The sequence below is a fragment of the Magnolia sinica genome, chromosome 13 (assembly GCF_029962835.1).
Source record: "Magnolia sinica isolate HGM2019 chromosome 13, MsV1, whole genome shotgun sequence".
NCBI lineage: Eukaryota > Viridiplantae > Streptophyta > Magnoliopsida > Magnoliales > Magnoliaceae > Magnolia > Magnolia sinica.
Window position 1 is genome coordinate 76,640,974 of NC_080585.1, and position 25,546 is coordinate 76,666,519.

At 41.5% G+C, this 25,546-nt stretch overlaps 1 protein-coding gene across 4 annotated transcripts in view; it reads right to left on the reverse strand.

Moving 5' to 3' along the window:
* Positions 1–25,546, reverse strand: part of LOC131223874 (uncharacterized) — a 56,658-nt gene that overhangs the window by 24,484 nt on the left and 6,628 nt on the right. The window contains exons 2-6 of one of the 4 annotated variants that reach the window (XM_058219405.1): positions 12,014–12,220; positions 5,962–8,506; positions 4,503–4,563; positions 3,750–3,973; positions 465–582 (exon numbers count right to left, since the gene is read on the reverse strand). In XM_058219405.1, the coding sequence (XP_058075388.1) occupies positions 522–582; positions 3,750–3,973; positions 4,503–4,563; positions 5,962–8,506; positions 12,014–12,131 (3,009 nt within the window). In that variant the 5' untranslated portion in view covers positions 12,132–12,220 and the 3' untranslated portion in view covers positions 465–521. Of the gene's footprint in view, positions 1–464; positions 583–3,749; positions 3,974–4,502; positions 4,564–5,961; positions 8,507–12,013; positions 12,240–25,546 lie in introns of those variants that run through there. The other 3 variants (XM_058219404.1, XM_058219406.1, XM_058219407.1) reach the window with 3 other exon arrangements.

The following is a 25,546-nucleotide window of genomic DNA, read 5'->3' on the forward strand; positions in this document are numbered from 1 at the left end:
ACCCTGGTGGGCATTTTGGTCATTTTATCAAAACCAGATATTGATGTATGGCTCTGCTAATTCTAATTTCTTCATGTCCACCTGCACAGTGTCAAGGATGCCATCGTAGCACGAAAGCACCACATCCAAGCTGTGCATCAGGTGGCCTGCATGTCCTGGCCCAGAAATTAGGCAGGCCAGACATGTACACTGAATGCGGACCACTAGTGGGTTTCCGTTAACCATCTCTTCTCTCTGTACATATAATTCCCGCTCAAACTTTGTAACTGCCAGATTTTTGTGCCAATATATCTAGAAGTAGGGGCCCACTTGATGAACTAGGATGTAAACAATGGCACGTGTGTCAGCGCAAATTTTTAGGGAAGTAATATTGTCAACCTAAGGATAGTACCAGGAAGTTCAAATCACTAATGCATGATTAAATTTGTAACAATTAAGAATAGATGAGAAGAGGAAAAGCTTACCACTCTACACTGACAGATTCTTTCAGTAAGGACTGTCAATCACATCAGCCAGTTTCATCAACCCAAGGAGGCATGTGATGGGACACACATACCAAACCCATGGCCCAATCTCTCAATTCTGTGGAGTAAAAATGGGTTTTAGTTGGTTATCTGATATCTATAATTCCATGTCTTACTATGTCATAGATCAATTAACTTTAATTACCATGAAATAATCAAGATAGAAAAAATTATTCTTGCAGAGAAATCCAATGCTGATTATAGAAAAATAGAAGATGTTCACATCACATCCCACAAGCTAATGAATGTAAGAAAAGTTTTCCTGATGCATCAGAATGTGTATAGTTTGCTGATGTGCCCGATCGGTACACGTGAGGCCCATGTTTAGGTGATCTAGACTGTTAACTGATGGGCCTGATTCTGGCTGAAGAATGCCCCAAAATCATCCAGATTGACAGATTCTATCTATTGAATCATTTACATTTCTTCCAGGCTATTGCTTTGCTTTCCTCCCACTCCACTTTGTAGGCAAATGACTGCACACTAGGATTTATTTTTTTATTTTTTTAGTCCTGGGAGAAATTTGGAGTCTCCCATTCTCGAAGGGGTCTATAATATCAGTGATCTGGATCATCTAAACATGGGGCTCCACTTGCATAGATTTATTGATTGTTGCGTAAGCGCAAATTCATGTTCTGATGCATAAGGACCCTATAATTACTTAAAATACAAGGCAAATAGACTATCCAAAACTTAAAAGGGGGATGCTAAAATCACTTGGAAGAATTTCTAGAATCTGATATTACAAGAGATTTCAGTGGTGGATGGGATGCTCTAGGCCCAAATCACACATGAGGTGGAAAAAAAAAAACAGTTTTCATATCTTGCTTTTGATTTTGGCTGGAAAAAGGAGGGAAAAACAGGACCTGCCTAATTCAGTTTCCATTTTCCAAGCTCCAAACACACAGCGGAGCAAAACCAATCCTGATTTGAGGTACTTCCAAATGGGCCCTAAAAGTCCATAAGCCCCCAAAACATGAAGATACAAAAACTTCTAACTGATCTATGGCTGGATACAGAACATACAAATATAAATCCTAAGAAAGAAAAAGCGAGAACACAAGAAACTAATAAATATGACATTGTAGGGCTTATATTTGCAAAAATTGCCAATCCCTGCAGATCTATGGCTGGGAATCAGATCATGCCTATCAGTGTATGGCTCTCACATATCTAAAATTCAAGTATTGAACAGGCTGATACGAAATGGATGCATTTCCTAGTTAGAAGTCTCTTGGTATTATAAGTTATGGTATGTTTGGGTGTTCACAGCTTTCAATGTCAACAAAATGTGCCATCATCAACTTGTGGTTGAGATAAAACAGGACCTTTCCATTCTTATCTCAATGAAGACGGGTTGAAAAAGGTGGGGAAATGCTAGCCTACTTTGACGTGGGTTGTGTTTCTCATGACTCCCAAAACAACTGTGCATTAATGGTGCTTTAGAAGCCATGTGAACCATGGTTTGGCAGTATTCCTAAATGCGACCTTACCAGATGGCAGAACCGGGAGCAAGTGTAGGAACAGGCATAACAACACAGAAGAACGTAAGCTATTATGAATCAAGAGTTGAACCCTCCAGTGGGGCCCAGCATATATGTGGACAAAAATTTGTGGCCCTGTAAGAAAATGATCAAAGGGGAGAAATGCAACAGTGGACCACACTCAACTGAAAAAAGGGCTAAGATTGCTGGCTAGGGTCTCTTTATTTGAGATATGTTTAGGGTGTAGTCCAACCACAGCAGAGCCAGACATTTCAGTCTGGATTGCCAAACCATGGGCAACGCTTGTACAAACATAAAACAGCATACCATACATATTCTCAGTTTGAGGATCATATAATTCCTCCATTGAGAAACTAACCCAAAATTGATTATATTATGTCCAATCAACCATCCTTCAGACACAATTCTCTAGTTCTTTTTTCAAATGGTAACAGTGATTTTATTAAAAGAACGAACAGGAAGAAGATGAGAGTGAGGGGTCATCCAGCTTCTTCCCACATCCCATTTACACCAAATTAATCCAATTACCCGTCAAATCTTCCTTCCTACAATTCACAAACACATGTGGTCCATTGCCCAAGAAACAGTTCTGCCTTTAGCATATGGCTGATCTATTGTTAAAAGTACAGTCGTTGTGCTTTCTCCAAATTGACCAAAGCATGGTCACATAGGAAGGCCCCCACAATGCCTTCTTTATTTTATTGAGAACCCCCCAGTTCCAAGCTAATAGCAGGTCAACAGTTGAACTGGGCAGCACCAACCTCAAACCAGAAAGAGCCCACAGTTTCTTATTTCAGCTGGATTTCTAATGAAAGCACAAACAAGGTTGCCTGGAACATGGTTCGCTCAAGTACATGGTAAGGGAACAGGTACATTGTACAATACTTCAATACATGGTACACTGGGGACAGGATAATGTGGGTTTCTCCAGTACATACTACTAAGCATTCATTAAAATATCCTTCTTTTTTGTAATTTATATATTAAATCACAAATGTTATTATTGTAAATCCTGAATATGTTTTATATCATTGTATATGCCTGATATTATCGAAAACTAAGTACAAATCTCTACATTCCAAATAAAAATGATGACAACTTTGTCAACAATAAGATGTAAACCGTAATTTTAGTAATCTGGATCTTAAATGAACCATAATCTGGTGAAATTTAAGATGGAAAATGTAGGGGTTGGTGGTTTAGTTAACATTGGTTTTAAAGCAGCAGATCTCAAACTAGATAAATTGAGCAACAAACTTAAGTACTGAAGAAAGTTCATTCCAGTATTCACTAGTTGAATGCTAATTCCAGACACCCGATTTTCAAGATGCCAAACAAAAAGCACCACTTGTGCCAATGTGGCCCATATGTGCAGCATATGGGTTGTTTATTGGATTTTTCGATGGTAGATGTTCCTCAGCCCCAAAATCCAGATCATCTATTTATCAGGTGGGCCACGCTGTACAAGGAAATATTTGGTTAGGAAAAATAACAACAGTTTACATTCAACATGCATTTGGGACCCACCTGATAAGTGGGCCACCCTGATTCCTACAATGGGACAGGCACCGAGAACCATCTGATGAGCATCATGGATCCCACACACATTAGCCACATTTGCACGTGATGTGTGTTTATCTTCAGCACTTGAAAATGGGGTGTCTGGTATCAGCATTCTATTCTACAACAGCATCTACCAATGAATATACTCTTGACTTACGTTGGAGCAAGCTTGCCAAGGCTGTACAGCTCTTCTCCTGATTCCTCATCAACAACTCGCCCCCCAATTTCAATAACATATGCCATGTTCTTTGTGGTTGGAAGGCCCCTGCTAGAAAGCAAATCAAGGTCCTTTTGATGAAGCTCTCTTCCATTGACTAAGATACCCGTATTTCCACCAGCGCAATCCTTTCTCATGGGGTAATTGAACTCTTCGATAAATGGCTGCATCAGAGATTGGGATTGTTTATGGATAACTTGCCACAAAAGGCATTGTTCATATATATTGGTGAGTAGATCCCACAGAGAATGTCTGAAGTCAATTCGATAGGGTAATTTGTATCATTGGGAATTATTTGATAATTAGGCAAAGAATGATGATCGATCATGCACGCAGCCACGGAACTCATAGCATACATGAAACTCATTTCTAACCATCCCAATTATGGGTTCCGCTCATCACAGCCCAGAAACTATATTTCACAAATGATCCTAGCTATCTGATTGGTGCCCACCAAGTGGATGGCTAAAATGGAACTAGACAACGGTTCAAATTCACCAAACAAATGTGCATCAATCACGGTTACCATCGCCTGAATCTTATTTTTGAGCCATACCCACTATCCAATGATTTGAGTAAAGTTTGGACTTTGGAGGTGCATGTATGCCAAATGTACAATAACTGGGTGCACTCGTATCGATCATCATTTAAAATGGTATTGTGGATTCATTAACATAATAAATTCCCACTTACAGGAATTATCCCAAGACAAGGCTGGTCCATGATGCCCCAAAACCCTGCTCGTGAATCATACCTGGTAGTTGAAAGGTAAATTAACATCAAGATTATATCTCTATGTATGAAGTTCAGAAACAACCACCAAAGACAATAGTTGTAATCCTAAAATCCGTACTTCTTCTGTATCAGTGGAAAGAAATCACATGTATTAGCAGGCAACAACTTTATCTAGTTATTTCTTTAGCGGGAACAAATTTCTATAAGCGCATTGCAAATATACAAAATATTGAAGAACTCATTGCACAATATCACCAACTCAATGGAGACGTAGCACACATCTTACATCAGGATCCTCATTTGGCGGGCCCCATCATGGGACCATAGGCTAAAAACACACCTACCGGATGATATTAGATGCTTTAATGGACTTTTTTTCCTATGTTGTGAACCTTTGTTTGACATTTTTATAACTGCCCCTTTTCCCTCAAAGCTTCAGCAATAGAATCATCCAAATGATTTGATTTTTTGAGGTACAGCCCCATGTAAGGATCTGCCAGATGAGCAGTCTAGGTGTGACTTATACATGTGGCTCATGTCACCATGGCATGCATGTGATGTTAGCATTGCACATCATATAAATAAACTGATGAAACAAACTAATGGGGAGGAATGGATAGCAGTTTTCAAGGTTGGGCTGCTTGTTGAATGTCCATTCACAAGAAGATCAAGGTCAATGTGTTTCTTTCTTTCTTTTCGTGAAACAAGATAGTAAATCCTTCTTGAGTTATGAGGATTATCCATAAATATTTTTTGAATGGTAATTATCCATCTATACTATATATAACGTGAGCAGCTTTTGGACATTTTTGCCCCCACAATTAGTTTCGTTGGCCAGAAAATTAATGGGCATGGGAAAACTCAAATGAAGTCTGGGGTATTTTTGGGAACTAAAAATGTGATTGTTGTTGATCAAACGGTTCAGATTGTATCCACATAGAAGCCTTTCTCCAAAGGGTTTTGCTATGGCATGGTTGCCCCTTACCACACTATGGTAAGGTGGTTGGTTTAAGATTGTTCTAAACCATTCATGTTCTCAATACGACCACATAGAAGCTATAGTATTATATCATGTTTCATTGATTACCCTGGCCTCTAAATCCTGGATTTGAATATGAGCCATTGAATATTCATCTTCATACACGATCAACTGTTCAAAAAATGTTTCTTTCTATGGTCCGGCTGGCAGATAATGCAGAACATGAATGGCCCAGACCATCATTTAAAAAGCGATGTGAGATGAAAACCAGCCATCATACCACATTGGTACAGGGCCACAGGACACTAGCAAAAACCCTCTTTAAAATTTCCTCTCTTCATGTGTGTTGCACGTGACACACCCCCTAGTAAGTAATAAAGGAAGTTAATAAGTTATACTAATAATATAGGAGTGTCTCACAATCATTGAAGAACTTACCAATAATTTCCAGTTTGGATAGGGCCTGCTTGCTTCTCGGCTTTTTTAACCAATTGATCCAGGACGACTTTTCCATTCACAGATACTTTCTGTTTCATACTTTCCAACCCATGATTCATTTCTTCAAGTCTATTATTTACAGACGTTGGAAGACATGAATCTCTTTTATTATATGACCAATTCATCAATCCATCTTCCTCAGTTATTTCCGTGTGATATTGAGGACTGGATTGAGAATCAGCCAGAGCTTCAAAACCTACACATTCGGATCCTTTAGCTCCATCCCGTGACCCATTTATTATTTCGCTAGGCGACGAATATCCCATAAGCCGATGAAGTGGTGAACCCATCACTTGTGCCGTGGCCTTTGCTTCCAAGGATGTTTGCTCAGATCTGTCCCCTTCTGAGGATGGACTGACAGATTTAGTCATTTCTTTCTCTGAATCATTTCCAGATTGTTCAGAGATTAGTTTCTTTCTTTCTTCAGTTCGCTTTGAAGAGCCACTTGAGACATGCTTTTGATCCATCAGAGTGCTTTGAGGGATGGGTAATGGAGGGTCTGATAATGTGAGGTCACCCCCGGTAGAATAGCTTTTACAGATAGAGAGCCCGTAATCATCAGAATAAGCAATCTGATCCCCTGGAAGACAGTCATCAGCATCAGATGTAGATATTATGTTCCTTGCCACAACATCAGTACTACTATCGATCTCGCTCGGTGGATGTGGTACTTGGTAACGACTGTAAGGTAAGATATGTGTATTGTCAAGAAGTGAAAATGTAAGCACCTTAGAACAGGCACCACACTGTAGCTTATGGTGTTTCCTTCTTGATAGTAAAAAATCTGCAGGTAGCTGCAGCAATTTACAGCAACTGTAGCATACTATGAAAGGGGCAGCACCTGCAATGGGCCGGCAATGACGCTTCAATGGCTCACACTTTTCTTTGTGATGCTTCACCATCTCATGGTCCATATGCCACTGTGGACTGGTGGGACTGTGATTAAAAGCACAGCAGCACATGTGAGCAGGAGAAGACATACATAGGCCTTGGTTATGGCAAACGGTCGGGTGGAGCTGTGTAGAGAAATGCCGGCCTTCAGGATGGCAATTCAAGCAGGAGTAATTAGCATGATGTCCTCCGTTTGTGGCCTGCTCAGAGAAAGGCATTTGTGAGGGCCCACAATGTTGGGATATAGTTTCCATTGGCTGGTACATCCAAGGACGATTCCATGTATCATAAAACTGCAGGCGGCCCCACCGGGGATCATTATTATAGCATAAACGCTTCTGATTTTCCTTTTCTTTTCCTCTTTGGTTGCATGATCTACTGAGCCGATCTCTCAATTCCTCCACCTTCTTCAAGAGTTCCATTCGGTCAAGTTCAAGGTCCTTGAGCTTACTGGATGCATGTGAATTAGGGGTGCGTAAGAATTCTTCATGTCCATATTTTGATGAAATGTCATTGAAATTAGCATTGGGTGGACCCGTTCTGTAGCCAAGGTTCCCTGACAGAAATCTATAAGGCCTGCCCATATCTGATTCCATCCATTCTTGCAATGCCTGAAAAACCTCAGAGTCATGCATATTTCCTTGCTCTCGTGCTGGATGCCCATATCTGGTAGGTTTTGATGGTTCACATTGATTTGGGTGAATACTGCCCCCAATAGGTGGGCCATTATTCTCTTTCGATGAAATTGACAAAAGCATCCTTTCTTGAGATTGCATTCCCAAATTCAAACCCATCTTATTATTCAAGAACACATCATCCCTTGTTGGCTTCCCTTTAGTATTGACAGACCCCACAAGCCTTTGGGGTTTAAACAGAGCTCTTTTCGACAGGAGAGGCCATGGATGGAGGCCATGATCATTGCAGCCATCGCCAAAAGTAGAGATACTGCAACCATAGGCATGAGAGATTCTGGTTGTTCGAGACTTTGAAAGATCTCCATTTGTACCAACAAGTTTCAGATCAGCCATACCCTCCCCTGAAGTAGGGCTGTGGCCAATGGACCCTGTGTTTTCTTCCATTTTATCTCGGTAACTCCTTACATGGTCAGAATCGGATCGACTGAGCTGCAGAGATATTCTCTCCTGTCCACTCAAAGAGTTATCTGCCTTAGATTGAATCCTGTGGTTTGGTTGAATCTGAGCCATACACTTTGAGCTCCTTCCCTTGAAAGAATGTTGACCATTGGGCCTTGGGCTTCTGATGTTAGAACCTCTACCTCCGTTCCCTTCTCCATTTTCTGCACTCTCTGGTGTGTCTTTCTTCCCATGACAATAAAGGTCGACTAAAAAAGCAAGCGCATTTGGATTCAAAATTCTTCCATCCTCCAAATTCTTTTCATGATCACTAGATTCAATTAGCTTTCTGCCCCTGTCCACATCTGAAATATATGCATCTGGTGAGCAAATATTCACTTGCTCACTCGAGGAGATAGAATCATTATCTTCAGAATTATGCTCGGCTTCATTCTTCTGTATGAGATTCTCTTCAAGTGTTTCAGAGGTGCCGCCTTCAGCATCATCTCTGTGATATTTCGCTGTGACACAAAACACAAGTATCAAGATCTAACCACAAAATGAAAATGCCAAATAGATTCTGGCATAGAGGGTCGAAGGATTTCTTCATGGCACAAGTGCAAATGTGGCAAACATGTGCAAGATTCGGGCTGTTCATCAGGAGGGGACCACTACGAACATGGCCCGGCCTGAAATAAGGACAGTCCATTCATCAGGTGGGGCACACAGCTGTTGAACATGCCCCTGGAGTTTCTTCTAACTGTCCATTTTTTCCATACGTGTCTGGCCCCCTGATGATCAGTAGACCAGCCTATTCTGGGCAGGAGCATGTCGACAGTCTGACCTACCAGATGAATCCCCAGATCTTGCATAACCTCGCCAAATTTGCCCGTGTTCAGTGAAGAAACCATCTACCATTTCTTCCCACGAGTCTCCTCTATGTAGCCCAAGGGCTAGTTGCAGCCCATTCAATGTGCCATGGTTGAGTCCACTAAATCAGGGAAGTGATGGGGGTCCAACACCTATTTTTGCATGAAAGTAGATGTGCTAAAGTAATGCACTAGACTACATGCTACAGCATCCTGCTATAACACCGCTACAGCACTCTCTTATTCAGGGTTTATTCAAAGTTAATTTATTTACAAATGCACAGCTGAGATCTATTACAGATAGATGGGCAAGGTTTAGGAAGGTCTTAGGGTATGTTTAAGGGAAATGGTAAGATAGAGCCGTATCTATCACAATCTTTGGATTGGTTGCCCTCAAACGGATGGTCAAACACAGAGCTAAAAGTGCAATTCAGACAGGAAAGGTGAGAGAAAGGGATGGTTATGATTCCCCTTCTCATGTGGTTTTTGAGAGAAAGGGATGGTTATGATTCTCTTATCTCCTCTTGGTTCTATTCCTTGGCCACTCGAGAAACGAGCTGGAAAAGGGAAAGATCCGCTGTTAATGGAGGATGGGGATGGACAGTCAGGCTGGCATACAGTAACTAAGAAGAAGTATGCGATCCGGGAATCTGGGAGGAGGAAAGATACCGCTGTTGGAATATCCGACCCTTTTCATCGAATCTTTCCCAGAAGGATGGTCGCCTGTAAACTTTGAAAGGGTTTTGGTAGTGCTGGACTGGTAATGGAGATTGTTGTCCCGAAAGACAAGACCTCAAATATCCCAAGAGTTTTTGCTTTTGTTCAAATGAGTACAATGGAGGAGGTGGATAACGCAGTTCACCAGCTGAACGGGGAGAGTTTTGGGGGGAATGAGAGAGGATTTCAACTAGTGGGGTTAGCTAAGGAAGCAAACATGAAGGTAAGTAGCTGTTTCTCATGGAGGGGCGATGAAGTTATTTGGGCTCCCCTTTACAGAAGGAACTTCGGTGAAGAAGAATTTCAAGAATTAACAAGGCTTCTTCAAGTGTTGGAAAAGGTTTCTCCGGTCATTTCTAATACAAATTTATTAAGATGGTTAAAAGATAAATCAAGAAAATTTTCAGTTAAATCATTGAATTGGGTTCTAAGCGAACCATATATGTATGGCAATATGGTGCTCTGTTGAAGGTAACGGTTTTCGGATGGCTTGTCGAGAGCAGTGTTTTAAGTATCGACGATCTCAACCGATATATCTTGTATCCACCTGTGCGATACGAAATGCACAAGTAGTGGGATATATCCCACATGTTCGATTTGGTGAGCATTTTCGATTTTTGATCATTTTTTTTATATATAAATCATGTTAAATCTGTGTTTAATTGTTACAAATCCATAATTTTCATGTTTTGCATGAAATATCATGGATTGAGAGCTTTGCTTTTGAGATTTGGAGGAGATGGGCCAAGTTGCAGAAAATTTTTAAAAATAAATAAATAAATAAATAAAATTTCCAATTTCTCGCAAATCAGTTGCAATCTTTGTGTCAAACATGTATGAAACCTGATCTAGTGAATCTTTTTTATCTTTTGAATGTATTGCTTGTGTTTCCACACATCTTCTTACATTTATAAATTATATGAATAGACTTTTAATATACTTGCATCAATTCAATTAGACAACGCATAGATTAAAAACCCATACAAAGAAAACCTATTATGTGCACTTGTTTTTTATAATGTTTTGATTTATAAGTGTGTATTGTTGTCTTTTTTAACAATCACTGAAGTTTCATTGAAAATTTGACCAATTTTCCAATGTTTCCCCATGTTTCCAACAACAGCGATACATTACGCCTTACATCTAATATATATCCCATGCGATAACCAATATGTATACATATCCCAAGCGTGCGATACGTAATGCGATGCTGATATTTCGAACACTGGTCAAGAGGAACAAGGTACTAACAATCAATAATCTCTGCAAGAGGAATATGGTTCTTTCAAATGTATGCCTTCTCTGTTTCCAAGATGCGAAACCAGTGAATCACTCGTTCCTTCACTGTCCTTTCGCAAGGGAGGTGTGGGGTCTTTTCTTTCAGCTTTTCGGAGTGCTTTCGGTGCTTCCGGGTTCAATAGATAATTTTCTTCTATCATGGCATGGAAGGTGAATAGGGAAAACAAGGACAATGATATGGAGGTTGAGTATGTTAGCGGGTTTATGGGCATTATGGTTAGAAAGAAATGACCGATGTTTGAAGAACAAGAAACAGAAAGCGATATATGTTTTTAGGAGGGCTAAAACTTTTGTAATAGAATGGGCGTCGGGATCGGATGTTTTGTTTCAACTTCTGTTGGGTTGGCGGTAGTGTTGTCTCCTTTTGTTCTTTCTATTCTTTTACACGTATTGGCGGCCTTTTAATGAAATTACCGTCTTTCAAAAAAAATAAAAATTGTTCTCCTTCTCGTGTGGGTTTTGAACCAAGGGACATCTAAGGTTGACACTACTAGGTGAAAGGTCTTGATCTACCATCCACCCTTCCACATAGATGGTGGAAGGTGGCTCTATCTTATTATGATAGAGGGCTCTATCATATCATGTCCCTAGGTTTAGAGGTCCTTGGTTTCTATTTGAATAGGACTAATAGGAAGGTTTTAGGAGATTAGTTGAAGGTTTTAGGAGATTAGTTGAAATCAAGGGTTAGGATTTGGTTTGGAGTTACGTGCACAAGCATGCATGTGATGAGACTAATAGGAAGGTCTTAGTACTCTTTTAAGGGCTGAGATTAGTTGAAATCAAGGGTAGGATTTAGATTGGTTTAACACGCGTGTGTGAAAAAGACTTTTGGAGAATTTTGCATGTGTTCGTGAGTGCGTGTGTGAAAGACACTTTAACGAGAATTTTGTAGGTATCTTTCCTCTGGCTTTTTTACTAGAAAAGAGTCTTCTCTTGTTCTGGATATAATTTACAAATTTCTGGAGGCAACTCCTACCTCATGTTCAGCGTTTTTATCTCTATAGTTTTCTTAGCAGATTATTCACACTGTGATTGGATTAAGAGTGAACTTGAGGACTTGTTTGATAATCAGTCGCCTAGTTTGCACCAATTTTTCATTGTAAAATATCAGAATTTGAAGCAATTATCAATAGAAGAAGTTACCTTTGAGAACGGTACCACATCCACCACACTTGTAAACAGGAATATCGCTCAACTCTGTTAGAAGCTTCCGACATTTCGGACAATAAACAAACCGTACTTTAGTGGTTTTGCTGGCCATGTTTCTTAAAACACTTGAAGGAATCACCTCAATACTTCATCAGGTTTCAGGAAAATGCCATTTCATCGAACCAGGCATCCAAAGAGCTCCTAGTACCATAAAGACACCCTATTTCAGCCAACGAAGAGATAATGAGCTACATTTTTAGATTTGACTTCTCAGAATTTTCGAAAATATCCCAATATAAATTTCCTTGAATGGCTAACAACTCAGAAATGGCACAGACCTACCAACCATGTGATTTTTCAAATAAGACTGAATCTTGGAGACGAAAGAGAAAGAGTAGATAACAACAAACTAAAATATTCAATGTAATGCTACTGTGTATTAGATCAAATGATCCACTTTGATATCACTGGGGAAGATGAATAAAGCTGAATAAGTCTTGGGGAAGGGATGCAAAATTTTAGAACTTCTTCAAATATAAAGATTAAAGATGCCTTGGCTAAATTGGGACATCTGAGTTCCTCCACAACATCATTTAGAATCACAGGATACAAAAAGCAATTGGCATGTATAACACAAGCATGGAAACAATGTACTGAAAAATACAAAAATTTTGAAGGCAAAGGCATTAGCATTTCAGATATGGTACCAAATCTGTTGAGACAGAAGCCTATAGAAGTAATTATTTCCACATTTACAGCCTCTAGGAATTCAACATGTACAAGGTGTTCCATAATGGTAACAGTGGCCGTAACGGCCATCACAACTCTTTATAAATACACACACACACACACACACACACACACACACACACTGCTGCATGACCATTACGGGTCCATTATATCCATTACAGGGCCATTACGGCCCATTTTTTCTGTAACGGCTATTTCGACCCCAAAACGCATAACGGTTATGACTGTTACCATTACGTAACGGCCATTACAGCCATTACATAACTGATTTGGGATACCTTGACCATGTAGGAGATCATGGGCATATGCATGCACACATATTTGTACGTAATAGAGTATTGGGAATAGTGTGTATATTTTTCCTTTGGTAGTCCTTCAAGACACCATATCTTTTCCGTTTAGGGTTTCATAATAAAGCGATATTAGATGTGAGAATTAATCTATCTTAACATCTTTGTCTTCCAAAACTCATTTCTCCTTCTCCTTCTCTTCTTCATACACCGTGAAATTCTATATGATATTAAAGAAAGGAATTTAGAGTTTAGATCCTCTCTCCTCTCTCCTCAACTGCTCCCTTATCTCATTTCTCACTTCTCCCTTTCTCCTTTGCTTTTCCCTTTCTTTTGAGCCATTGCACCAGCCCGTTGCCTGCCAACACGAGTAAGCCAGCACCAACTGGCACAACCACCATCCAGCCCACCAGCTGAAGCACCCATAATCTCCCTGTTTGTCATCTTCATAAATTGATTTTGGATCTTCTTTTTGAATTTGGACATCATGCAATGAGATTTGGGGCATTTTTTTTATTAATTTTATTTTATTTTTATTTTTTATTTTTTTGCATTATCAAAATTGATTCAAGAACAAGTTGATATCTGAGGAACTCTTGGTGATCAGAAAAACCTCATGCAATGGGATCAAATCAATAAGATCGTCATATGGAGTTGACAATTACAACAGTGTAACTTGATGGTAGGAATTACCTGGAGTGGTCCTAGTTAGGCAAGATGTCATTGATAGTACAAACAAATTGGGGTATAATATTGGAAATAAAAGGGAGCTAGCTGAAGACCCATCCCATGACGATTGGGAAAGTGAAAATCAGACAGTGATGCCGTGGCTTCTTCACTCCATGCACCCTACTATTAGTTGCAGTATGCTGTTTCTAAAGATGACAAAGGAGATACGGGAGACAATGGCCAAGACATATGTTCAACGTGAAAATCTTGTATGTACATATCAGTTACATCAGGAGATCACCAATATGCAACAAAGAGAATCATGTGGAAGAGCATTTCGCTGCAATTAGACAAGTGGAAACAACTGGATCATTCCTAGCCCATTGCTTCCACTCTTGAAGAAATGAGGAAGTGAGCAGAGGAGAATATTCAAATTTCTTGTTGGGCTTCACTATAACTTTGAACTTCAACATGTCCAAGTTCTAGGTAGGGAATCCTAACCCTCACTAGAAGTGGAATATAACTAGGAGAAGCCAATTGCCGTGCTACTTCCAATATGTAGAAGTTTGTGCTTCCCAAGGGATCATCTCTTGTTGTGGGGTCCAAATCATCTCATAGCGGAAACCTATGACAATCTTGGTCTTTCAATAGAAACAATGATATGGATAAACTCCTTTGCACACACTGTGGCAATCACCGAAATGTTTGGGAGCATTGTTAGATCCTTCCCCATTCACATCCCAAGCCTAAAGGTGCCACTAACAATGTTAAGGTTGAGGGAGAACCAGCTCCCAATGTGCTAAATTCTTGGGATTAAACTATCACCCTATCAGTGCATCGAGCGAAAATATGCATTTCTGCTAATCATGCATTTTAACTCCACTCCTATACTTCCACCTCCAGGATTATTGATGATGATGCATTAATCAACCCCGGTAAGGAGTCTCGAATACGAGACCTCCCACTCTTATACCACTTTGATGCAGGACAACTAACCACTTGCTCTAAAAGCTCGAACTGCTAGAGCATGGCGAATCAATCCCTTTATCTCAATCCCCTCATGGGCCCCACTTCACATGGGTTCCGCTTCACGCAAGCCACCCGCCTTACACGGGTGGGGCCTGCCTCACACGGGCCGCCCACCCCAAGTGTGCCCCTGCATCCCACAGGCCACCCCACTCGAGCCCAGTGTGAAAATGCCCCAGCATTACTCCTACAAAAGTAAATCATCGTCAAAGGCGCTTAGCGATCCCTACATCTATCAATGTTTAGTGGGGAGGTTGACTTAACAACATTTTGATCGGGAATTGCTTATGTTATGAGTGTTATGAGTCAGTTTATGCACTCTCCATGTTCCCACCACCTTGAAGTAGTTAATAGAATCATTTGCTATACGAAGACTACCTTAGGCAAGGGTATTCTATGTGCCAATTGTAGTCATCTTCAAGTTATAGGGATATTTGATGCAGATTGGGTTGGGTCTTCTAAATGATAGAAATTCAATGACTAACTATCCCGTGCCTGTGGAAAGTAAGCTTGTCTATTAAAAAAGTAAGAAGCAAACAATTATTGCTCGCTCATCTGTGGAGGCAAAATATCACTCCATGGTACATGACACATTTGATGTGAGATCATGTGGTTAAATCCTTTCTTCAGGACAAAGAATCAATGTTGCCACTACAATTCCATTACATTGTGATAATCAAGTAGCTATTCGTATTGCATTTAATATTATTTTCGTAAGAGAAAAAAGCATATTTACGTTGATTTTCACTTTGTATGTGAGAAGATCTCTTCTCAACTACTATGCACTCGGTATGAGCGGTCCAATAATCATTAGCATATATGCTCACCAAGGCCATCTCTTCTTTTCAACTTTAGGTTATTGTGTGCAAGCTTGGCATGTGTGGCATCTATGCTCCACCTTGAGGGAGAGTGTTGGAGATTGTGTGCATGTGTATATGCATATTTGTATGTATTAGAGTGGTGGGCATAGTATCTATACTTTTCCTTTGATGGTCCTTCAGGACACCGCACCCTTTTTGTTTAGGGTTTCATAATAAAGTGATAATCATGTGAGAGATTACCTCTCTTAACATATCTCGCTTCCAAAATTCTCTTCTTCTCCTTTTTCCTACACCATGAAATTCTAAAAACTCATAATCTTTCGAGAGAAGAAAAACAAGTACCTTTTTGAGTGCCAGATCATAAAATAAAATAAAATAAAAGAAGAAATGAGAAGGGATTTTACTGCAAAATTGCTCAGGAATGAGGGTTTTACTAAATAATGCCTTGAGGAATAGAAATTCCTGGGAAGTGTCTTTTGAGGGAATACCGATATCAAAGACGAGAAAACAATAACAAAGACCAAAGAAGAAAAGTTTTGTAGATGAAAGAAAGAACTATACAACTCATTATATCAGTAGAAAAAGATTTGATGAGGATAATGTGAAGAAGAGATGAGAATATTGAGAGAGACTGAGGACGACAGTTTGGTAGAGATGATATGTTACGCTGGCATGCCCTAACACATAATATATTATTATGAAAAAGCATATAGTACACTGCAGGGGAATAGGAAGTGTGCACATGCACTTACACTAAAAGGACACACTATAAATATAATACACTAGCATTCTCTATACTCCCCTCAAGTTGGAGCATAGATGTTGATCATGCCCAACTTGTCACGAACACGATGAAGAGCATCTCGACTCAAGGATTTTGTAAGAACATCGCAAGTTGATCCCCAGATCTAACAAAAGGAGTGACAATTTCCTCGACTTTCTCCCGAATAAAGTGACAGTCAACCTCAATATGCTTGGTTTGCTCGTGGAAAATTGGGTTACGAGCAATATGGATAGCCGCTTGATTGTCACTGTGAAGAGGAATAGGACCCGAAGGAGGATAGCCAAGTTCTTCAAGAAGGTTGCGAAGCCACACAAGTTCACATGTCGCATGAGCCATAGCACGATATTCAGCTTCAGCTGGAGCAACAACTGGCTGCTTTTTGCTCTTCCAGGGTATAAGATTGCCACCTAGGAAGGTACAGAAGCCGGATGTAGAGCGGCGATCAAAAGTACTACCTGCACAATCGGCATCGGAATAGACAGAAAGATGAAGATGACCATGCAACTGAAAGCGGAGGCCAAGACCTAGGGCTGATTTTAAATACCGAAGTATGCAGTAGACAGCCGTAAGATGAGAAGTACGGGGAGCTTGCATGAATTGGCTAACAACCCCCACCGCAAATGAGAGATCTGGGCGAGTAATATTCAAGTAAATAAGCTGGCCTACAAGTCATCGATACATCTCGGAATCAGTAAGGAGAGCACCATCATCTGGTCAAAGCTTCTGTGAAATATCCATGGGAGTGGCAGCAGGCTTGCACCCTAACATGCCGGTCTCCATGAGAAGATCGAGCGCATATTTTCGTTGTGACGAGACCAATTTGAATGATGAACAAGCAACTTCAATTCCGAGGAAGTAGCGAAGAGGACCAAGATCCTTGATTTCAAACTTGGTCTTCAAAAAATCTTTGACCTCCCTCATTCCAGCAGAATCACTACCGGACAAAACAATATCATCCACATAGACAATGAGAACCATGATGCCCGTCGATCGACGACATATAAAGAGAGAATGATCAGCATGACTACGAACAAAGCCAAACTCCAAGAGAGCCTAACTAAATTTTTCGAACCATGCACGTGGAGATTGTTTGAGTCCATAAAGAGCCTTCTTCAACCGACATACAAGTGCAGGGTTGTGAGAAGCAACAAAGCCAGGAGGTTGATGCATGTAAACTTCCTCTGTAAGATCCCCATGGAGAAATGCATTCTTAACATCAAGCTGAAACAAGGGCCATGATAAATTAACGGCCAAGGAGAGCACAACACGAATTGAATTAAGCTTAGCCACTGGAGATCCATGTCTCAAGTAATCCACACCATGAGTCCGGGTGTAACCTTTAGCAACAAGACGGGCTTTATAGCGATCAATCGAGCCATCCGGAAGAAACTTGATTGTATAAACCCATCGACGGCCAACAGCTTATGGCCTACAGGAAGTAGCACAAGATCCCAAGTATGATTCTTCTCAAGAGCGACATTTCTTCCATCATCGCCTTTGTCCAATCGGGACTCAAGAGCATGTGAGAGAGATCTAGGAATAGTCTGTGATGAAAGGGAAGCGCAAACGATCGAAAAGACGGTGAAAGATGATCATATGAAACGAAATTACTAATGGGGTGTTGAGTACAAGATCGTGACCCTTTGCGCAAGGCAATGGGAAGATCTAAACTCGAGTTAGGAGAGTCACCTGAACCAACATCCAAAGTAAGCGGAAGGGTAGATGACTGAGCTTGTGAAGATTTATCTCGACGCTGATACACCCGCAGAGGCTTAGGCTCAACCATATCACCAACAGGATGCTGAATAGAGGGGAGAGGAGTTTTCCCATGATCATTAGTGGAAAGAGGATAACAGTTATACTCCCCCCTGATGCGCAAGAGGATCACAAGGGATCTGCCTGGAGAGGAGAAAAAAGAAAGATCCTCAAAGAAGGTGACATCGGCAGAGACATATTTCTTGCGAGTCAATGGGTCAAAGCATTTATAACCTTTCTGACTCCGAGTATACCCTATAAAGACACATTTAATCACCCTAGGACTAAGTTTATCATTACTCCCATCCAAAATTTGAACAAAGCATGTACAACCAAAAACTTTAGGTGGTAGAGGAAATGGGTTATCATGAGGATACAAAATAGTAAATGAAGATTTATAAGACAGAATACGTGAGGGTATACGATTAATAAGAAAAGTAGCAGTTAAAAGAGCATCACCCCAAAAATGTTTGGGTAGATGCATACCAAGTAGAAGGGTGCGAGCAACGTCAAGAAGATGACGATTCTTTCGTTCTGCAATACCATTTTGTTGAGGAGTGCGAGCACATGACGTCCTAGATAAAATACCACGTTCCTGCAAGAAGGACAGAAAGGCAGTAGACATGTATTCTCCCTCATTATCAGAATGGAGGGATTTGATGGAACAATGAAATTGAGTGCACACTTCATGATAAAACACTTTAAATGCATCAAACACTTCACTTTTAGATTTCAAAAGATAAATCCAAGTCATGCGGGAATAATCATCAATAAAGGTAACAAAATATCTAAATCCAAAAGTCGAGGTAACCGGAGCTGGTCCCCAAACATCCGAGTGAACCAGAAGAAAAGGTTGAGATTTCCTCCCAGAAGAGCTAGGAGGAAACGTAGCACGATGATGTTTAGATAATTCACAAATATCATAGCATAATGGTTTAGTGACAGGTAAGGAGGGAAATAAAAGTCTTAATCTAGCAATGGATGGGTGGCCTAAGCGGCAATGCCACCGAGTCATGGACTCTTGATCTAGAGAAAGGGTATTAGAAGCGGCAACAGGTGTATCATCGAGAAGATAAACGCCTCCTCGCTCATGCCCCCACCAATCACTCTCTTCGTCTGTAGGTCCTGAAACAAACAATAAGAAGGAAAGAAGGTGATGAAACAATTGAGTGATTTAGTAAGAGAGCTAACAGACAATAAGTTTAATGGAAAACGAGGCACATGCAATACGGAGGACAAAGACAAGGAAGAAGAGAGAGGGATGGAACCAATCCCAGAGATGGGAGATTGGGTTCCATCTGCGACTGTGACATACTGAGTGGGAGAAGAAGAAGAAGAATAAGAAGAAAAGAATTGCAACTTACCAGTCATATGGGAGAAAGCTCCAGAGTCAATAACCCAGGAGGTAGGAGAGGATGACGCAAGAAGGGCGGTACCTGACTGGGCCGAAGCTGCGTGAGAAGGCTCAGGAATATCCCGAATGTGAAGCCGCATAAGGGCATCATATGCCGCCCGAGAAATAATAAGAGACTCCCCTGAAGTAGACTGCTCAGCTGTCGGGGTGGAAGACTGTCTCAGAAGCAACAGAAGCAGCGGCATACGTAGGACGACCATGTAGCTGCCAGCAATAATCAATAGTGTGATTAGTTCCACCGCAATGTGAACAAATGCGGGAACCATCACGTCCTCGTCCACGTCCACCACGACCACGAAGACTACGGCCGCCACGACTGCGATCTCCCTCGCGGCCTCTACCACGACCACCAAAACCAAAAATGCACCCTGAACTCAAGGATGGTACCTGAAGACCAAGAGAGGACTAATCGCCAGCGAGATGTGCCGAACACTCGGTGGCACAAATGAATGAGAAGGAAGAATAGAGACAGTAGCACGCTGACACATGGCATAGACTGTCGTCAATGGAGGAAGATCCTGCATAACAACCTCATATCGAACATGAAGATAATCAGAATTCAACCCAGCTAGGAATTGCATGATATGAGTATTATCCCGCTGCTTATGAGCATGTTCATGATCCTGTTTACATTTGGAAGGAAGAGGCTGATACATATCCAACTCATCCCACATACCCCGAATCGTCGAATAGTAATCTTTTAATGATCTGGAGTTTTGTTGAAACCGACCAATTTCTTGAATAAGCTGGAATACCCGTGAAAAATTCTGAGATTCCGAGAACATATCATGAAGCGTATCCCAAATGCCTTTAGCCGAGGATAAAAACATCACTGAGTGGCTAATCGAGGAATCCATGCTATTCAACAACCATGCAATAACTTGATAATTCTCCTTTGTCCAAGACTTGTAGGTAACATCTGTATAGCTTGGAAGATCATCCAAAATATACGACAACTTGTCACAGGCTCCTAAAAATACTTTTACAGATTGTGCCCATTGAAGATAGTTGTCACTATTCAACTTAATGGAGGTAATCTGCAAGGGGTTGGATTCAAGAGACCCTATGCCAAGAGATGAGGGCCCTTTGTTAGCTATAATAGAGTCCAAGAGAAATAAACCTATGCCAAGAGAACCCCTATGCCAAGAAAGATTGATTCAAACAACTCTATCTCACTCAATCCTTCAACATAACAAGAGATAAACCTCAAACAAATGTCAATCATCCAAAATACCATGAAACGCAATGAAATAGGGCCTGACCGAGTGAAAAACGGCCCAGCCGCACGCCCATTTGAGGTTAAAACCCTCTCAAACATTGATCTTAAGTAAACCAATCCCCCATGGAGAGCGTGGGCGGCAGATTTCGGTCCCGCGTGAGCAACGACACCGAAGCAAAGCTGACCGACTGGAGGTAGATCAAAGAAAAACGGAATCTGGAACCGATTTTCGAATTTCTCTATTTCGCCCAAAATACCATGAAATGAGGTCCAATAAATTCTGAAAAAATCATGACAAATCTTCTAAAATCAAGATCTATCAAACCCCTAAACTTTTAGCTCAAACAGAGCCCATGCGTCCGTACAACGCTGACGTCAGCAAGGTGACGTGTCGCCTCTCAACCTGTTGGATGCGGAATGCCTTGAACTTGCTCTGATACCAAGTAGAAAAAGATTTGATGAGGATAATGTGAAGAAGAGATGAGAATATTGAGAGAGAAGGAGGAGGAGAGTTTGGGAGAGATGATATGTTAGGCTTGCATGCCCTAACACATAATATTTTATTATGAAAAAGCATATAGTACACTGCAGGGGAATAGGGAAGTGTGCACATGCACTTATACTAAAAGGACACACAATAAATATAATACACTAGCATTCTCATTATATCATGGGCACTCTGCACTTGTTCTCAAAGTGTTTTGTCGACACATTTAATTGGGTAAAAAAAGGCATAAATAACTGTGGATGATGATGAGTTACGTGAACAGATGCAAATTTTGCAAAAGGCAGTGTGGAAGAAGATTCACTTGGTATAAATGCACTTGGGTTTACCTCAAACTGCAGGTAGAATGAACAGTGGCAGAACGGATGAGTATCCATTCTGTGGTGAGTTTAGGGAGGTGAGGAAAACCATAATCATGATATGCAGTAATTGTTTATTCTTCCCTTCTCAACCTACCCGTGTGTTTCAGGTCCCGCCTGAAAAGTATGAAACACAAAGTATGCTAAATTTGGGTAGAGAAGCATCCCACTCAGTGCCTGCCCACATAGACACATCAGCCCAAAGAAAACATTCAACTTTGAACCAGCCTTTGCTTGGATGCACCACTGAACTGAATAGAAAATATTCAGTTGAATTGAGAGAAAGGCAAACTACAGCAACAACAACAATAGCAACAAAAACTATTCATGACAAGTCTTCATGATGAGAAGGTAGCCCTCAAAGTGCAGTTACATTCCTTTGAGTCCAACTTGAAAGTTCCATAAGTGCAATTTAGAGCAAAGGCCTCAATCTAAATGCAGAGGAAGGAAGAGTTCCACATCATTAGACTAATGGTTGCAATTCAATTCAATAGAGCATCCAAATAGTCTAAAATTGCTACATGAATCACAATTGGGGCTATTGAAAATATGGGTAAATCTTGATTTAGAGCCTCAATTGTCTGCATCCAAACATGACATGAAGGTGTTTCAAAACCAGTCATGAGCTTCAGGGCCTACACCTTCTCCATTTGTAAATAGGCATTAGCAATTTTATATTTTTTCCACCGCCTTTTTTACTAAAATTTTGTTATGAACATGGTAGAAAATAGAAGTCAGTGCTTCTCGGTAGATAATCGAAGATGGTGAGCAATGGTGAGCGACGGCTTCTCGGCAGAGAATCGGAGATGACCTCGTTAGGAATGGCGGAAAAGCGTGACGAGACTGTGCAAACGGGGAAACGGCTAGAAGAGACAACAGCAAAATCTAAGGACAGCGATGAAGGAATGGATTGGGAAACAGTTAATAGAGGCCAAAAAGAGAAAAGATCAAATTTGTACAAACGAAGGAATATTTCGACATACCCTACTCTGTTCATTAAGGGATACCCAAAAGGCTGGCTCCCGATTAATTTCTTAAGGGTTTTTGGTCGGGCTGGTGCGGTAATGGATGTAGTACTGCCAAGGAACATGTTAACAGGGAAATACAGAGGTTTCGCCCTTGTTAGGATGAGTTCAGAGGAAGAACTCAGTAGGGCGGTCCAGATGCTGCATGGTGAAGGTTTCGGAGGTGCAAAAATGTTGGTTTAGAGAGCAAGATATGGTCCAAAACAGATGGACAAGAAAGGAAGAATGGTGGTGGAGAAGACCTTCTCAAAAACGCAGAACCCCACAACCTCTGTTTCATATTCTCGAGGGGAGTAGATTGCAACAAATTTCGATGAAACGCCTTCCTTTAAGGAAGTGCTACTCAAAATGAAAGCAACTCGACTGGATCCACAGGCAAGCAGAACAGAGATCGGTGAAGAGGAGAGGCAGAAGAGGGATGAGGGTAGAGACAAAGGGAATGATAATTGGGTGCACATTAGTTCTGAATCCTTCAGCCGCTCAAAAAGAGTGCTTCAGGATTCGGTGGTGGCAATCACTAAAGAGGGTGCATCGATACAAAAAGGAGATGGCTAGATGAATGCTGCAGATTCCCGCAGGAGACATACTATAAAACCCATCGGATACAACGAACTATGGATCGAATCGGGTTCGGGTATCAACCTAGATGGTCTGATCATGGCGAGAGTGATTCATAAAGACGGTTCGATTATCAGAAATGGGAGTTCTCTTTGTTTGGAATGGAAGTTGTTTGGATGATGATTTGGTCGGTCCCCCTGGAACTCTGGAACGATGAGTTCTTTCTAGTAGCCATAGTTCGTTTAGGCCAATTTATTGAATTGGATGTTAAAACAAAGACTGCGGAGGAGGTGGGTGCTATCAAGGTCAGAGTAAGGCGAAGGAAGGGAGAGATCCTTCCACCTCACATCCAAGTGATGGAGGAGGATAGAAAGCTTTTCCTTCTGGTGCAATGGGAGGAAAAGGATACCCCATTCCTAGATGGGCTGATTTCTGGAGGCGGGAGGGGTTTCTGTCACCTTCTTTAGAAGCGGAAGTAGCAGTGTCTCAGGAAGAAGAAGCACAAGATGCATGCGACTGTGGAGTACCGAAAAATGCGTTGGAAACATGTCATGCATTGGCTGGAGAAAGAGCCGACGTCGTCAGTTCGTTGAGAGATCACTTGACACGTACCCCTCTGGATAACTTTTCAACAGGGTTTCAATCCCCGTCGTTCACATGTATCGAGACGGGGCAACGCTATCAGTCATCTTCTGTCCTAAATCTGCCGCGGCGTCAGAGCGAAAGACCTAGGGATACAGGTGGTAGCTTCAGAGCCTTTAGACGTTCCGAAGGGGAGGTTCGGGTGCATAAAGGTGGTTCGGAAGACACCAATATCGAAGCGTCTACTTCGACCCTACCGATCTATCCTACTTCTAATCCTAATTGTTCCTTTGAAGAGGAGTCTTCATCCGACCGCCAGATTATACCTATCCTGATCGCACCCGAATTTTCTCTCGTGATAGATGTTGACAACCCTTTACGCTTGTGCGAAATCAAACGTTTCATTTCCCTAACCGAGTTAGGATTACCTCCTCGCGTAAACGATCTGCATTTGTCTGACTTCTATCTGCCCTGTCAAAGGAGGGATCCCTCTCTCATGAAAGGGGTGCATCCTTCGCTTCCGACGTTGAATTTCTATCCGATAGTGCAGCTTATTCCAAGTGCTCCTCGCATCCATCCTCTACTCCGACAGCTCCATTCTCAGATCGAGCCATAGCAAATCTTTTCCACGAAGGTTCCGGAGAAGGAGTTATGGAGGCGGAACCATTGTAAATGAGAGCGAGCTCAACAACTGGTGAGAGGGAAAGGGCGCATCTGGCAAACGCAGAGGCAGCGGATTAGAGGACTCAGTTGATTGACTCTATTCAAAAGAAAAAAATGGATTAGGGATGCAATGGGTCACGTGGGGAGGTCTATAGGAGTTTCCTTTGGTGATCATCCAGAAGCCTTCATTGCCCTCTTCCACTGTATCAAAGATTGTGGCCAGCCCCCGTCTCGGATCAGAACTCCCAAGAAAACCCCTATTAGATCAAACAGTAATAAAAAACTTCTCAGTCTCGTTCTCGGCCCCTCCACGTTCAGTTGTTCATCCTCTAGAGGTGGGTCCGAATTGCAACAGGGCGGATCAGTTCCTAAATGAAAATTATATCTTGGAATATTAGAGGAGCGGGGTCCAAGCAGAAGAGGAGACTTCTCAAGGACATCTGTGGTAGAAGCAAAGCTGAGGTGCTATGTTTTCAAGAAAAAAAAGTTCAGAATTTCTCCAATCAATTGTTGGGAACCCCGTGGAAAGAGAAGAAAGTTAAGTGGTTGGCGTTAGATGCTTTGGGAAGATTAGGAGGTATTTTAGTGGCCTAGAATTCCTCCTTTAGGTCTGTTACAGATAGTTGGAGTGGTGTTTATTCTGTTTTGGTCTTGCTTAAGGAGGTGTCAGGCGATTTTCTCATCTTAATCACCTCGATCTATGGTCCCAATCAAGAAGATAGAAGATCGGAGCTATGGGAAGAGCTGAATACTTCCAGACAAAAATTCGATGGCCCTTGGTGCATTTGTGGCGACTTCAATATCACGCGATACCCGAACAAACGATCTCAAGTTGGCAGGACTTTAAAGGGTATGCATATGTTTTCTCAATGGATAGATAATGCGGGGGCATTTTCACACCGGGCTCGAGTGGGGTGGCCTGTGAGATGCAGGGGCACACTCGGGGTGGGCAGTCTGTGTGAGGCAGGTGGCTCATGTGACGCGGGCCCCACCCGTGTGACTCGGGTGGCTCGTGTGAGGCGGTACCCAAGTGATTTGGGGCCCACGAGGGGGGTTCAACCGAGGGCCTAATCCATGAGACGTGGGGCCTGGGCAATGAGATAAAGG